The sequence below is a fragment of the Eurosta solidaginis genome, chromosome 1, assembly GCF_040869045.1.
Source record: "Eurosta solidaginis isolate ZX-2024a chromosome 1, ASM4086904v1, whole genome shotgun sequence".
NCBI classification, from domain to species: domain Eukaryota; kingdom Metazoa; phylum Arthropoda; class Insecta; order Diptera; family Tephritidae; genus Eurosta; species Eurosta solidaginis.
The window spans coordinates 314174085-314188582 of NC_090319.1; the positions used below are offsets into that span (position 1 = coordinate 314174085).

At 35.5% G+C, this 14498-nt stretch overlaps 2 protein-coding genes across 4 annotated transcripts in view; one reads left to right on the forward strand and one right to left on the reverse strand.

The window, feature by feature from the left end:
* FipoQ (F-box/LRR-repeat protein FipoQ) overlaps nucleotides 1-996 on the reverse strand; it is a 41403-nt gene extending 40407 nt beyond the window's left edge. Inside the window, exon 1 of the mRNA XM_067761549.1 lies at nucleotides 867-996. The gene's annotated coding sequence lies outside the window, so the exon portion shown is untranslated. The remainder of the gene's footprint in view (nucleotides 1-866) is intronic.
* A 3115-nt stretch (nucleotides 997-4111) lies between these two features.
* Nucleotides 4112-14477, forward strand: Ipp (inositol polyphosphate 1-phosphatase). 3 transcript variants are annotated; one of them, XM_067761554.1, is made up of 5 exons: nucleotides 4112-4130; nucleotides 9887-10094; nucleotides 10155-10287; nucleotides 10367-10498; nucleotides 11796-14477. In XM_067761554.1, the coding sequence occupies exons 2-5, from the start codon at nucleotides 9888-9890 to the stop codon at nucleotides 12428-12430; spliced, it is 1107 nt and encodes a 368-aa protein (XP_067617655.1). In that variant the 5' UTR covers nucleotides 4112-4130; nucleotide 9887; the 3' UTR covers nucleotides 12431-14477. The 3 variants fall into 3 exon arrangements, with proteins under 3 accessions (XP_067617655.1, XP_067617653.1, XP_067617654.1); XM_067761552.1 differs by lacking the exon at nucleotides 4112-4130 and adding an exon at nucleotides 9432-9779; XM_067761553.1 differs by lacking the exon at nucleotides 4112-4130 and adding an exon at nucleotides 9432-9617.
* The last annotated feature ends 21 nt before the right edge of the window (nucleotides 14478-14498 follow it).

Sequence of the window (14498 nt, forward strand, 5' to 3'; positions counted from 1 at the left end):
TGATACGATTGATTCATCTTCTGACTGAGTTGACTCATCCTCTGATGAAGCTAATTCATTTTCAGATACAACATATTCTCGCACAAGTTCATTTTCCAATGCAGGTGAGTCTCCTTCGGATGCAATAAGCTCATTTTTTGATAAATAATCCATTGATGACATACGCGATACCTTCGATTTGTGTAAATACGGATATGGCGTGTTATCCCGTTTACTTTCATCGTTCTTGCCAATCTTATCATATGGAAAAATTGAATGGTGTTACACTGAATGGACAGTCCTGGGTCGGGAAAAATCCCGAGTCGCTCCGGTACATAGAACGGCCTGCTTGGGAAGCGTTCATTTTTCATTTAATGTGTCATAGGGGCCATTCGTTTCCAACGGATTGGACGAAAGGGAGACTGGTGTAAAAGGATAACTTGCTCTAATGGGCATTTTGAGGCCTGATTGGGAGGCAAATTACGTTCTGCTTGATAATGGTGTATTTATATTACTTTGGTATCAAGGTGTTGATGATACCAAAGTTCTAAATTTTGGTAAAGGTTTTCAATTTTAAATGTTTTTTCCCCCATATGGAATCAAGCAATACAACCACGCCTACTGAAGACCGAAAATATAGTAATATTTTGAACTGGTCTTCTAATTTCCTAGTCTGGGACTTTTGGCATAAGAGGAAAATCACGCCTAGGAATTTAGGACACATTACATTAATCCGTATGATGCATGGCATCTAAGCCGTACTGAGCATCAGAGGCCCTATTCAGTAACTATGAGTTTTGAAATGTACATTTTTCTTTCATACGAATTATATGAAGAAAAAGTGTACATTTTAAAACTCACAGTTACTGAATAGGGCCCCAGCTTACCATTTATATCTTTACAATTTTTTAGTTCAGGATCCTGTGGATGGCAGCTCTTTTCATCAGCCTGAAGCTTCATTTTCTTAGCGTCTGGAGCTTCTTGGTCATTCATTTTACCCCGCAAAATAAAAATAATTTATTAAAAACCGCACCAACAGAAAGATAACAAACATTGTAAACAATGACATAGATTAGATTGATACGAATCTTTTGTTTACGCTCTCATATTTTTGCTCTCACGAGAGATTTATCTTCTAGTTGTTGCTGGCAACAATCACAGATAAATCCCCCGTGCCAGCTGAAGCGGGTGCCAGAACAAAAAATGTGCCAGCCAAAACGAAAAACAGGCCAATAATTTTGGTAAACCTTAGTTTGACGTACAACTGTAGAATAGCGTTCAAAAATTATGGGAAAAAGGATAAAAATACTTGTTTTAGTGTAAGTATTACTAGTTCGAAGCCGGAGGGTAAATATTATATCCCATTCAAAAGTTATCACTAAAAACAGGTTTTGTAAATATGAACTCCCGATGCAACCAGTCCATTTTGATCACAGAACCTGGAACGCCAGACATGTAGGATAAGCCCTATCCATTAAATAATGTTAACTGTTATATCATAGGTCCGATTTACTGAAATTTCAGAAGAATATGTGGTTTTCACTGCGAGTTAAATGCTTTACAATATTTGACTAATTAATTTAATCGAAATGTTAGTTTTATTTAGATTTGTTTATATTTAACTCTAACTGGTCGTATTATTGTAAAATAACTTTAAGGAAATAAATATTTTACGACTATCATTTTATTAAATGATTGAAACTATAATCGCCGAAATGTATGTCAAAAATCCCCATTTTCAGATCTATTCATTTTTGTTTGGAGTGGCATCATTGATAAATGTTATAAAAAATTTGCATTTTGACAGTGCTCTCTCGAAACAAAGAGTTGCAAATCCATTCATCTATGACAATGATAACAAATGCCTAGACCATTGTTTACTATATAGTTTTGCAGCTTAACTCTTTCGGGACTACTGGGATAATACATCCCAGCAAATTTCAAACGTCTGTATTTTCTTTTCTATGTTCGCTATTGGTTAAGCAAAAACTCCCAAGAACAGATTTAGGTATCGTTTATGAGTTGTAAACAAAATTATAATGGTAAATTTTTGCGTTTTGATATCACATTTCACGGAATCGCGCACTACCATCAGATTTTATCAGTCTGGCTTCGTTTTTTTGCAAAATTAGTCGAAATAGACGTGTGGTCAGAAATTTCGTATTTTGTTTATGATAAAAAGACTTTAATAAGTAATATCAATTGATTTGAATCAAATTTTTAATAAAGAAGGGTAAGTTAAAATACAGTTTATGAAGGTGGGATATATAATCCCAATAAGCTTTTTATGTGGGATTATTTGTCCCAATACTCTTTTTACCTGGGATTATTTGTCCCAATAGATGGCGAAACGTAAGTTATATCTTGAGGACTTGGGGCGTATACTGTGTGAGAAATCAGACTTGGGTAGTGATTTTGAGGAATCAGGAAGCGATTACTTGCTAGACAGTAGCGACGCAGATACTGAAGATGCTTCAGAAATTGAGGACTGTGTTAATGTGACCCAAGAGAATGCTGAGGTTAACGGTTTAATTTCGCAAATAGAAAATGATGATAATCTAGATACGGTCCCTGGACTTTCTGGAGCAAACAACGAAACTAGTTTAGCTGCCCAGTGGTTAAATGTTTTTCTGATGACACCCAGAGCTTTATTAATCCAAAGCATGAATTTCCTTCTGAGCGAGAATGTAAAATTCTAATAGACATGGCTCCAGATGACAGGGATTTCAAAGTATTTTCAAAAATATTTCTATACAGCTTGTGTGTTAGAATTGCGGAATGCACCAATCAGCGATTGACAGGTTTGAATCGCCGAGCTCAGTAAAAAAGAAATTTAACGGACCCCAATGAAATTCTGCTATTTCTTGGAGTTTCCCTTATAATGCATTACAACAAGTTACCGTGCCCATTGGAGTACAAATCCATCGCTTGGAAACTCTGTTATAAAAAATTTTATGTCTCGATTCTATATACATAAATTCGTAATGATTATCTCACTTTAAAATTTGAGTTAAATAATCTAAAGTTTTTTTTTAAACTGAGTCGAGAACTGTGCGTGTGAATGTGCGAATTTTCACCGATCAGCTGTTAGTTGCGCTACTTGGTAAAATTTACAATGGCCTAGACAGCTCTTTATGGGTTTAGTTGGTTTCCCGCACAAATCAAACAAACAAGATGGCGCATGTAAACAAAAGATCAGCTGTTTTTCATAGGCGATTTTACGTCATTTTCCTTTAGCACTTGTTTTTTCTCTTTCTTTCATTCGCTCAGGCAGTCAAATGTGACGTAGATGCGTAGAACCAAGCAATTCTGAACTCGAGAATGCGCAATCTTCTTTGTGTGATTTGTGGGTTTCCCGTACTTTTTATTTTTTTTTGGGTTTGGTTGAATGTCACGGACGCTAGTCCATAACGCCAGGTTGTGTGTCGGATTGTTCTTTTTTCAGATTGTTGTATATGTAATTTTAGCTCCACTAATACACAATGGTAGTACCAAGGTGGCCAGAACGGTAAAATTTACAATGGCCAGAACCATGTGTAGCAGCTTGCAATTTGGTATTAATTATTTTAATTCTTCGTATTTTCAATTAGGGTTGGTTTTTACTTGGCACCACGCCATGTTATATTCAATTTGATTTAATGGTTTGCTCCAAGTACGATAAATTTTAAGTTTGTCAACTGTTTTATTAATTTTTTGTCAAGTCGCTTCCCTCACTATCCGCTATTTTGTTCTCAACCGTATGAATAGCGTCCTTTTATAACACGCGGTTGAGCTGTGGGGAAACGAACTTGACGCGACGACGTTAAAAAACGAAGTGATTTCCCGTACTTCATGACTGAATTATACATAATCGCAAGTATACCGCCGAAGCAGTAACATCGTTTTGTTAAAAATGTCGCCATAATTACGCATTCGTTTAAGTGTAAAACGGTTTTGTGAAAAAGAAATGTGCTATGTAGAGTAAAATTTATAGATTTTGTTTAATTAAAATTAACTTTTTGTCTAATTAAAAAGGCATTCGTGTATAAAAAACATTAATAATATGTAACATTAAAATTGAATTTGTAGAAGATAATGGAGCTACAAAACAAGACTTTAAACTTTGTATAATGGAAGAAAAATGCTGTATGAAATAACGGAGCTACGAAACTGTAAAAAGAACAGTAAAGCTGGAGACATTGGTGCTTTATCGGTAACCGTATCGGTAACCTTTTAACAGCTGATTCGACCAACCTTATGAGAATCAATGCAATCGATTATTGGTGCCGCTAAGGTCGTAACCGTATCGTAGCCAACCAATTTGGTTTTGGTTTACCGTCGTAACGATAAACAGCTGCTTACGTTAGGGATACGGATACAGCGATACGACATACGGCACCAATGACTCCGGCTTTATGCTACTTTACTTCATCAATTGCCTTTACTGCATGTGCGATTAGTTCTACGTAACATTAAAATCGAAAGTTAAAATAAATACATAAAATACTACTAAAAAAAAATTAGTAATCTAGATAAATAAAACAGTTATGGACAACATTTAATACAAAATCTTCGCATGAAGCTACATGGATAATCAAAAGAGATATATCTATTACTCTGGATCTTTTTAAATTGTGTATGAATACAACTTGATATGAGGCATTAAATGTAAATTGGAAAAATATAAACTAAATTGGACAAAAGTACAAAGATTGGATACGATAAAAGTTTAATTTATTATATGAACTATTCATATAACGGGGTAGAGATTATACCTTACATATAAATTGTGATAACATATAACTCCACAAAGGACAAAAAGTACAAGTAACGGGATTGAAAATACCCTTATCATATATTAATGTACAGTCATGTACACATGTAACCGGATAGAAATTCACATAATACATAATTAAATGTACGGCTATGTACATATATTCACATTTTACATATAATTGCTACGCTATATAAACCTAATATATACCAGAATGAATATAAATTCATTAAAATATAACACCTGATATGACGAAAATTTATTTACAAAAATAAGATTATAATTACAACTTTACAATTAAAAAACTAATAATCTACATAAGGAAAACAAGTCACCACTGGGAATTATCGAAAACGCTTAATTATTTAACAAATCAACACGACACATGATGACTAAATTAGTATTTCTATGACAATGGGAGGATGTCTGAAGCCACTGGCTTGGGCATGATGGGGGTATCACTTGCTGGATGGGAGTGAAATTATAATACTGATATAAAAAAATAATTCAAACAAAGAATTACAAATCTTGAAAAAGTACATTGCAACAAGTAAGTACATTTACAAAGTACATTACAAAAAGTACATTAACAATTACAAGGAAAAAATTTGTGCTACGGGTTTATACTTTGCGACATGTGTTAGCTGCGTAGGCACGTCTAAATGTTGCAAGTATATTACCCTTATACGTTTGTTAACCTGGCGATTTAAGAGTCCTCTTGCCATTTATTGGAATTGGAAGATTCAATTCCCAAAACGGAAAAAAAAATGATTGAATGTCAACAGCTGATTTTATTTTTTTCATTGCACTGGCGTAGGGATTGACAAAAGGATATGGTGGATGCGAAATGTAACCAACACTTGGACAATTATTAGATTTTTTATACTCAGCGTGCTTTGCATACAGAGTATATTAACATTGATTGGATAACGGTAGGTTGTACAGGTATAAAGGAATCGAAATAGATATAGACTTCCATATATCAAAATCATCAGTATCGAAAAAAAATTGATTGGGCCATGTCCGTCCGCCCGTTATCACGATAACTTTAGTAAATATTGAGATATCATCACCAAATTTGGTACACGAGCTTATCTGGACCAAGAATAGATTGGTATTGAAAATGAGCCAAATCAGATGATAACCACGCCCACTTTTTATATATATAACATTTTGGAAAACACAAAAAACCGTATTATTTAGTAAATAATACACCTAGTATGTTGAAATTTGACATGTGGACTGAGACTATGAAAAAAAATTTTAAAATTTTTTTTTAATGGGCGTAGCACCGCCCACTTGTGATAAAATCAATTTTACAAATATTATTAATCATAAATCAAAAATCGTTAGACCTATCGTAACAAAGTTTGGCAGAGAGGTTGCCTTTAATATAAGGAATGCTTTGAAGAAAAATTAACGAAATCGGTTAAGGACCACGCCCACTTTTATATAAAAGATTTTTAAAAGGGTCGTGGACAAACAAAATAAGCTATATCTTTGCAAAAAAGAGCTTTATATCAATGGTATTTCATTTTCCAAGCGGATTTATATCAATAAATAGGAAAAAACTCAAATTTAGTTTTATGACTAAGCCAGTTTCTATGTTTCGAAGAAAACTTAACGGATCGTAATAAAATTGGGTACACAAATTTTCCCTATAGCAGGAATTATTTCTAGAAAAAATGGACGAGATGGTCTTTAACCACGCCCACTTTTATATAAAAGATTTTTAAAAGGGTCGTAAACGAAAATAATAAGGTACATCTTAGCGAAAAAGAGCTTTATATCAATAAAGTTTTACCTTCTAAATTGAATTATAACATTAAATTGGAAAACACTAAAATTTTTGAAAGTGGGTGTGGCACCTTTTATGACTAAGCAATTTTCTATGTTTTGGGAGCCATAACTCGAAGAAACATTTACATATCGTAACAAAATTGGGTACACATATTTTCCTTATAGCAGGAAATATTTCTAGTAAAAATAGACAGGATCGGTTAAAGACCACTTCAACTTACATAGATATAAAACAAGTTTAAAAGGGTCGTAGACTAGAATACCAAGCTATAACTTAGCAAAAAATATTTCTGGATCAATGATATTTCACTTATCAAGTCTTATTGTAAGAGGAAATGTGGAGACATTTCTTTTTAAAACGGACGGTGCCACGTGTTATATAGAAAAGTAATTTATCTGAAATGAAATGTACAATTGAAGCTCACGCTGAGTATATAATGTTCGGTCACACCCGAACTTAGACACCTTTACTTGTTTTATTTATAAGAAGTTTTATATCGCTTTAATTTACGCTATTAGTAAATACATTTTATTCAGAGCATTATTAGCAAGGTATAGGTGCGGCCATACGTTGAACTCATCTAAGGGTCTTTACATGTCTTTTAGACTAAATGTCGTTTGCCGAAGCTTTTCATGGTGATTACGGAAAAGGTTCCTAATTTGCTAGGGAGACAGGGTCGCGTAAATCAATTGTTATTTGGATGAGCAGGTTTCAGCGATCTCAAGGGAAGCTGCCTGTGCGGAATTTCGTTCATTTCTTTTCGACTCATTGTATAAAGCGCCAAATATACGACATGAACATTTCCGCGAACATTCCGCAATCTTGTTCGCAGATTTGGCCATACACCATACGAACTTTTGGCCGAACATTAGTTCTCTTTCAGACAGCGATGAATACGGACAACAATTGTACTGCAGCAATATTGCTCGCTGTGGCAATTAAGCGTAAAAAAATATCTTATATATATATATATATATAATCTTTGCTTTTTACTTGCCACAATGATGGCAAAGATTTATACATTTCAATAAATTCACTCAGATTTTTTTTTGTCCATTTTACTTTTCCGCGCACGTCTGTTCCGTTCAGAAATTACTACGATTATGAGCTATTTCGCCATACACGAACGAACAGTTCGCGCAAATGTTCGCCAAAAATTAAAATATTTTGATTTTTGGCGAACATTTGTGCGAACTGGCAAACACCACCATACGCGACAGAAAAGGTCGCAGAAACATGACATAACGGGAATGTTCGCGGAAATGTTCGTGTCGTGTATTTGGCGCTTAAGTGATGTGTAGATACGTCCCGTTGCAGTTCTGAGCGCAGTCAAAGAGGATAGATATAACAAAGAGTATAAATATAATAAGAGCCGTCACTCGTTATTTTTTAGGCATTTACTCGATGTAAACTGTGAGGTAGTCGCCACTTTTTTTATGAGGGACATTTTTGAATTGCTCCCATTTATCTATACGGTGTTGTCACTTTATGCAAACGTGATTTTTGGAAAGACAATTAAATAATTAATTAAATACAGTAGGAAAAATAAACACAAATACCCCATGAAAATGTATAGAAGACATTTATAAACATCTCGCCCAAAAAAAGTAGCCACTACCTCACAGTTTACATCGAGTAAATGCCTAAAAAATAACGAGTGATGGCTCTTGTTATATCTATCCGCTTTGGCGCAGTGTTTTGGCAGAGCTGCAGCTTTCTCCAGTTTGTTTATGATTATGTGTTATCAGCTGACCAGTGGAAACAAAGTCAATGTTCAACAGCTCATTTATTTATTGTTCGAGATGAAAAAATGGGTAGACTGGAGAAATAATCATTAATTTTTATTTGCGATAGAAGCCGAACACCTCACCATTATCATAAAGTCATCCGAATAGAAAACAATACAGCCTCCTTCTGGTGAGAAGGGGAGCTCTATGTATACAAAATAAACAGATGACGAGATAGACCGCCGCCGTGAGAAGGGGACTTCTATGTATACAAAATAAACAGATTACGAGATAGACCGCCGCCCCTCCGCCCTGTAGCTTCCCTTTTTAACCATTCTTGGCTTTATTTGCTATACTGTACTGATGCCTGCCAACTACTCAAGTAACTCACATTCCACCTTTTGAGACTGGGATAATGGAACTTTTTTCTTGTTTATTGTGCCAAAAGCCTTTGACAGGCCTAACGCAAAAAATACTATTCAATGATGAGGTGTTTCTCGATCTTTGTTAAGGGAGCGGGAGGGTTACCAATGTCTTCGCTGCTGGAGACAGTAGGGATTTCGAGGGGAATTTCTAGCAGTGTTTTGGCAGAGGGGAATTTCCAGCAACACCCTTTCCGGAAAGCACGTTCTCTCTGTCTCTGTAGTAGCCACTGCGGAGCAGATAATAGAAAGAATGTAAGGCTTTGTAATTTCTTGATTAACAGCACTTAATGAAACAGATATACCTTGGCACAACAAATATGCAACAACTGCGTAAATTGAAAAAAATTAATAAATACTTGGCACTATTTACCTCCGAAGAGGTAAGGGCGTCATGCCCCTTTTTAATTTTTCCTACCTATATATTTTATGCCGTCTCCGTACGCAGCTGCCGTTAAATTTTGAAGAAGCTTTTCATGGCAGAAATACACTCGGTATTTGCCAAACCACTTCCGAGGGGCCAACCTGCTTATAAAAACTTGTTTCTGATTGAAAAAACTGTTTTCTATGTAGCTTTGCCCATGACTTGAACCCAGTAGCTTCGATAGGCGGAGCACGCTACCACCACACCGCTATGGCGAAAAAAGAAATGTAACCCAAAAACCACGATATATCAAAAAAAAAATTATATTTGGCAGCTTTTTGGGGAATTTCCCCAGTGTTAAAAAACAGTACGCGGAATACTACCATGCTCGCCTAAAAATAGGCAAAACTTTTAGAGGAAGTGAAGTGAACAGGCGATATTGTACAATAATTGAAAGTTAATAATCAGGATCAGGGCTAAATTAAAGAAAACACTGTGCCGTATTTATTTATACAATTCCATGGAAATAAGTATACATACAAACATATATACATATACATATATAATATGAGTAAAAACTTAAACTAAGAGGCCATACAAGAGTAACACTTCTTCCCACAAATATAAACTACTAATAAAAAGTTAATTAGTGACTGATTGGAGTTGTGTTAACAGTAACATCAATGAATTTCGCTTATTGCCTACTAGCAATATATACCGCTAATTGAATTAGGTAGAACGACATACATACATACATATAAACATATTTAATAAGCGGAAGTTTCATACAAATTCTTTTGGACTGCCAATTTCTTCCATAACAACAAAACAAACAAAAAGTATGGAAACCAATCTTGTGCAGCATCTAATCAATGCAACTGAAAAGGCAGCAAATATAGCGCGTCTCTGTCGCTCAAATGAAGTGCTATTAAAATTGTTAGTGCAAGAAAAGACCGGATCGGAAGCGAACGAACGTTTTGAACATGATTTCAAAACGCTCGCTGATGTATTAATACAAGAGACCATCAAACATGATATTGGCGAATTGGTGAGTGGACTGGGAGATTTGGTTCTGAGTTGAATTTAAATACAACTTTTTCTATTCAAGTTTCCAGCATTACGTGAGGCAATTAAAGGCGAAGAATCGCCAACTTTCACTAGTAAGGAGGGCGAAACATTAACAATTACGGTGGGTGCAACGATAGAGGAAACAGCGCGCTGTTTGGAGGCAATATTGAATGGTATTTGTGCTTTTTTTTACAATTTCTCTTTAGTTTCATATAAATTTATAAGTTTTCTACACTTCTTTTTACCACTCAGCTGAAGCAGCAGAAGCTCTTGCCAATGAGGTGCATAATAATGTCGTATATGAGGAAGAGCTTCTTGGGGAAATACCAACATTGCCTGCAGATTTAGATTATAGCAATATGGGCATTTGGATCGATCCAATCGGCAAGTTTGATCTTATACGCATTCATTCTCACATATATGTATGTATGTATTATTTAGTGATATTCAGTCCTCCTCGTAGTAGGGGGTCATTAACACAGTTTCAATTTGTGTGTATGTAAGATGATGTAAAACTGCTGCGCGAAAATGAGTTACGAACCAACTTCACCCAGCCTGCCAATCTTATCTCGGTAATGCCCTTACCATCACCCTTGTGGACGAAAAGAACACTGGAAGGAATGAATCAAATTGTAATGAATGGAGTACTGTTGGAGCATCTGACCGAAGTGAAATATTTGGGAATCACTTTGGACTCCAGATTACTACAACACTATGTCAGAGACCACAATAGCAATAAAATGCAAACGCTGTAGAGCTTGACATGCCATATGCAAATTTAAAATAGAGTTAAAAGACAAAGCCATGTGGGACACTTCCCCAGGGCCACACTCTCATATGGTACACCAACGGCTAGAAGACACCAGTGGTATTCGCAGCGGAGATCTTCTTAGGAACCAACATGGAAATACCAATGAAAACCGTTTAAGGGTTTGCAGAAAAACTTATAGCTTTTCCAACCCGATTTTCAGCCTCGCCTAGACGTAGCGAATCCCTTTTATTTAGCAGGCGGCCATGAGCTCCTCCAGAATGTACAGGATGAAAATGCGGTAGGCCATTAATATCGTGAACACTTGCAAATCGTCGGGAACTGTTTTCATAGCTTTAAGATGGTGGAGATGGTGGTGGCCCCATGACCAAGTGCCAACGTCTACCGACTACCAGCCACACAAACATGCTGTCGGCACTTAAACAGAGATTGTGCTCAAAATGTTAGCAATAATATACATACATATGTATAAATAAAGCCAAAAATATATTCTCCTTCTGGTCGACTCACTCGAAATAATCAGTTTTTAAAAAGGTGCTTGTAGTTAATTGTGCCACGTAACGGAAAGATAACCAGAGTCGATAAGGGGAGAACTAGACAATAAGGTCCCGAACAATTGGACTTGCGACGAAACGTCTGAGTAACTTATACATAAGTGATAGCCTACGAGTTAAGGGTCTCATATTGGCTTACAATTGAGAAGAGCAATCCTCTCCTAGTACAATTTGGAACAGTTAAAGATCCAGCAGCAATACCGTTTTCTCACCACATGTTAAGCGCTTTAAATAATTAAATCTTCAACTAATTTTTGTGAAGTAAAATTCCTTCAATCAAGAAAATGTGACTTAAAATATTTTACATAACTTGTCATAAACAAAACTAAACTAACGGTTTTCTTATTTCTCTCAACAGATGGCACCGCCGAGTATATATCTGGCGACAGCATATTTACCAACTTTCCAGGCATCACTTCCACAGGTCTAGATTGTGTTACGGTATTGGTTGGTGTTTACGATCGTACGACTGGTGTACCCGTTATCGGTGTTGTATCACAGCCTTTCCATAATAAGTTAGGAGAAAATGTATATCGTTCGCTAGTGTTCTGGGGCATTTCCCTACCTGATTTCGATTTATGTGCCAATAATTGTCAATTTGAATATCCAACACGTGATAATCGTATTGGTATATTCTCCAGCTCTGAAAATGGTGATATTTTACAGCGTATTATGGATCTGGGCTACGAGTTCGCATTTGCTGCAGGCGCTGGACATAAAGCGGTCAAAGTAATTACCTGGGAGGTTGATTTATATTTGTTGAGCAAAGGATCAACATTTAAATGGGATACATGTGCACCACAGGCCATATTACGTTCGTTGGGTGGAGATATTTTTAGTTATCGTGAGAGTATAAATGAATGTAAACCAATGCCATTAAGCTATAAAGAACTTGATAATGATTTGGAGAATAAGAAATGTAACAAAGACGGTCTTATTGCTGTGCGCGATGTAAGCTTATTGGAGGATTTGTTAAAAAAATTAGCGGTATAAATAGAGGGAATATATGGATTGAATTCATAACAGTATATACATATATAGCCAGGTATATGGATACGAAAAGCTTCAAGTGTCAAAGAAATATGAAAAAATCACAATCACAATATTGTCCTCAACTGCTTTAATATATTTATTCATTTATATAATTAAGTACATTAAACTTATTAAAAAATTGATTCAAATTCTGTTGCTATTATATTATTTTATAATTACGACTTTATTAAAATAATGCTAATGTTGTAACAATATGGTTGTTATATTTGAATCGAAATTTTCGGCAAATTTATTGTTAAAAAAGAAAACAATTTAAATATGTGGTGTATGTATGTACTTATGTATGCCTGCTATTAAAATGGCTTTAAATATCAATCAAATTAAGTTCTTTAGCTTTAAGATAAATTCTGCTTGTATATTAAAGTTGAAAGCAAGTGTTTAAATACTATATTACTTAGATTTAGTTCGTTAAGTATATTTAAGTACTTTTTGTCGCAGGCTGTTCAAGGTTTTAATACAGTCTTTGATCGCAGAAACCGCTCAATCTGTGCAAAAATGTTTTATAACAAGTAAGGAAGTCTAAGTTCGGGTTAAACCGAACATTACATACCCAGCTGTACACTTGAAATGCTGTTGTTGTTTGTTTTGTGTGCTTAATAGTGTTACAAGGCTGCGCAATAATACATATACATATGGTTTTATTCTGAAATATTTTTTCTTCGAGTTATGGCTCCCGAAACATAGAAAATTGCTTAGTCATAAAAGGGGCAGTGCCACGCCCATTTTTTTAAATTTGAATTTTTCCTATTTATTGTTACAAATCCACTGGGGAAATGAAATACCATTGATATAAAGCCTTTTTTGCAAAAATCTAGCTTATTTTAAACATCTTTTATATAAAAGTGGGCCTGGTCCTTAACAGGTTTCGTTAATTTTTCTTCAAATGTTTTTGTTGTTGTAGCGATAAGGTTGCTCCCCGAAGGCTTTGGGGAGTGTTATCGATGTGATAGTCCTTTGCCGGATAAAGATCCGGTACGCTCCGGTACCACAGCACGATTAAGGTGCTAGCCCGACCATCTTGGGAACGATTTATGTGGCCATATTAAACCTTCAGGCCATTCCCCACTCCCCACCCCCAAGTTCCATGAGGAGCTTGTGGTCGCCAGAGCCTCGTCTGTTAGTGAAACAGGATTCGCCGCGGAAAGGTGAGGTTGACAATTGGGTTCGGAGAAGCTATATATTGCGCTGGCAACCTGAATGGTTGCGTTACACAACCCCTTGAATCTGGTATTTTAGTCGCCTCTTACGACAGGCATACCTACCGCGGGTATATTCTGATCCCCTAACCCGCTGGGGCATTTTTCTTCAAATCATTTCCTACAGTAAAGGCAACCTCTTTGCCAAATTTTTTTACGATAGGTTTAACGATTTTTGATTTATGATATTTGTAAAATTTATTTTATCACAAGTGGGCGGTGCTACGCCCATTTTAAAAAATTTTTTCAACTTCTTATCAAGAGTCTCAATATCAGTCTACACATCAAATTTCAACATTCTAGGTGTATTATTTACTAAATAATCAGGTTTCTTGTGTTTTCCAAAATGGTATATATATAAAAAGTGGGCGTGGTTATCATCCGATATCGCTCATTTTCAATACCAATCTATCCTGGGTCAAGATAAGCTCGTGTACCAAATTTGGTGAAGATATCTCATTATTTACTCAAGTTATCGTGTTAACGGACAGACGGACGGACGGACATGGCTCAATCAAATTTTTTTTCGATACTATTGATTTTGATATATGGAGGTCTATATCTATCTCGATTCCTTTATACCTGTACAACTGACCGTTATCCAATCAAAGTTAATATACTCTGTGTACAAGTACAGCTGGGTATAAAAATGGTTACTAATCGATTTATTTTAATACTTTGCTGAGAATAAGCGGAAATCAAAAAGTAACACAGACCAACCAATAGGATATTTGCTGAAATTTAAAATCAACTTGTCTAAATAAATCTCTCTTGTTTTCGATGGATGCAAGACCTTAAAAACACGAAAGTCA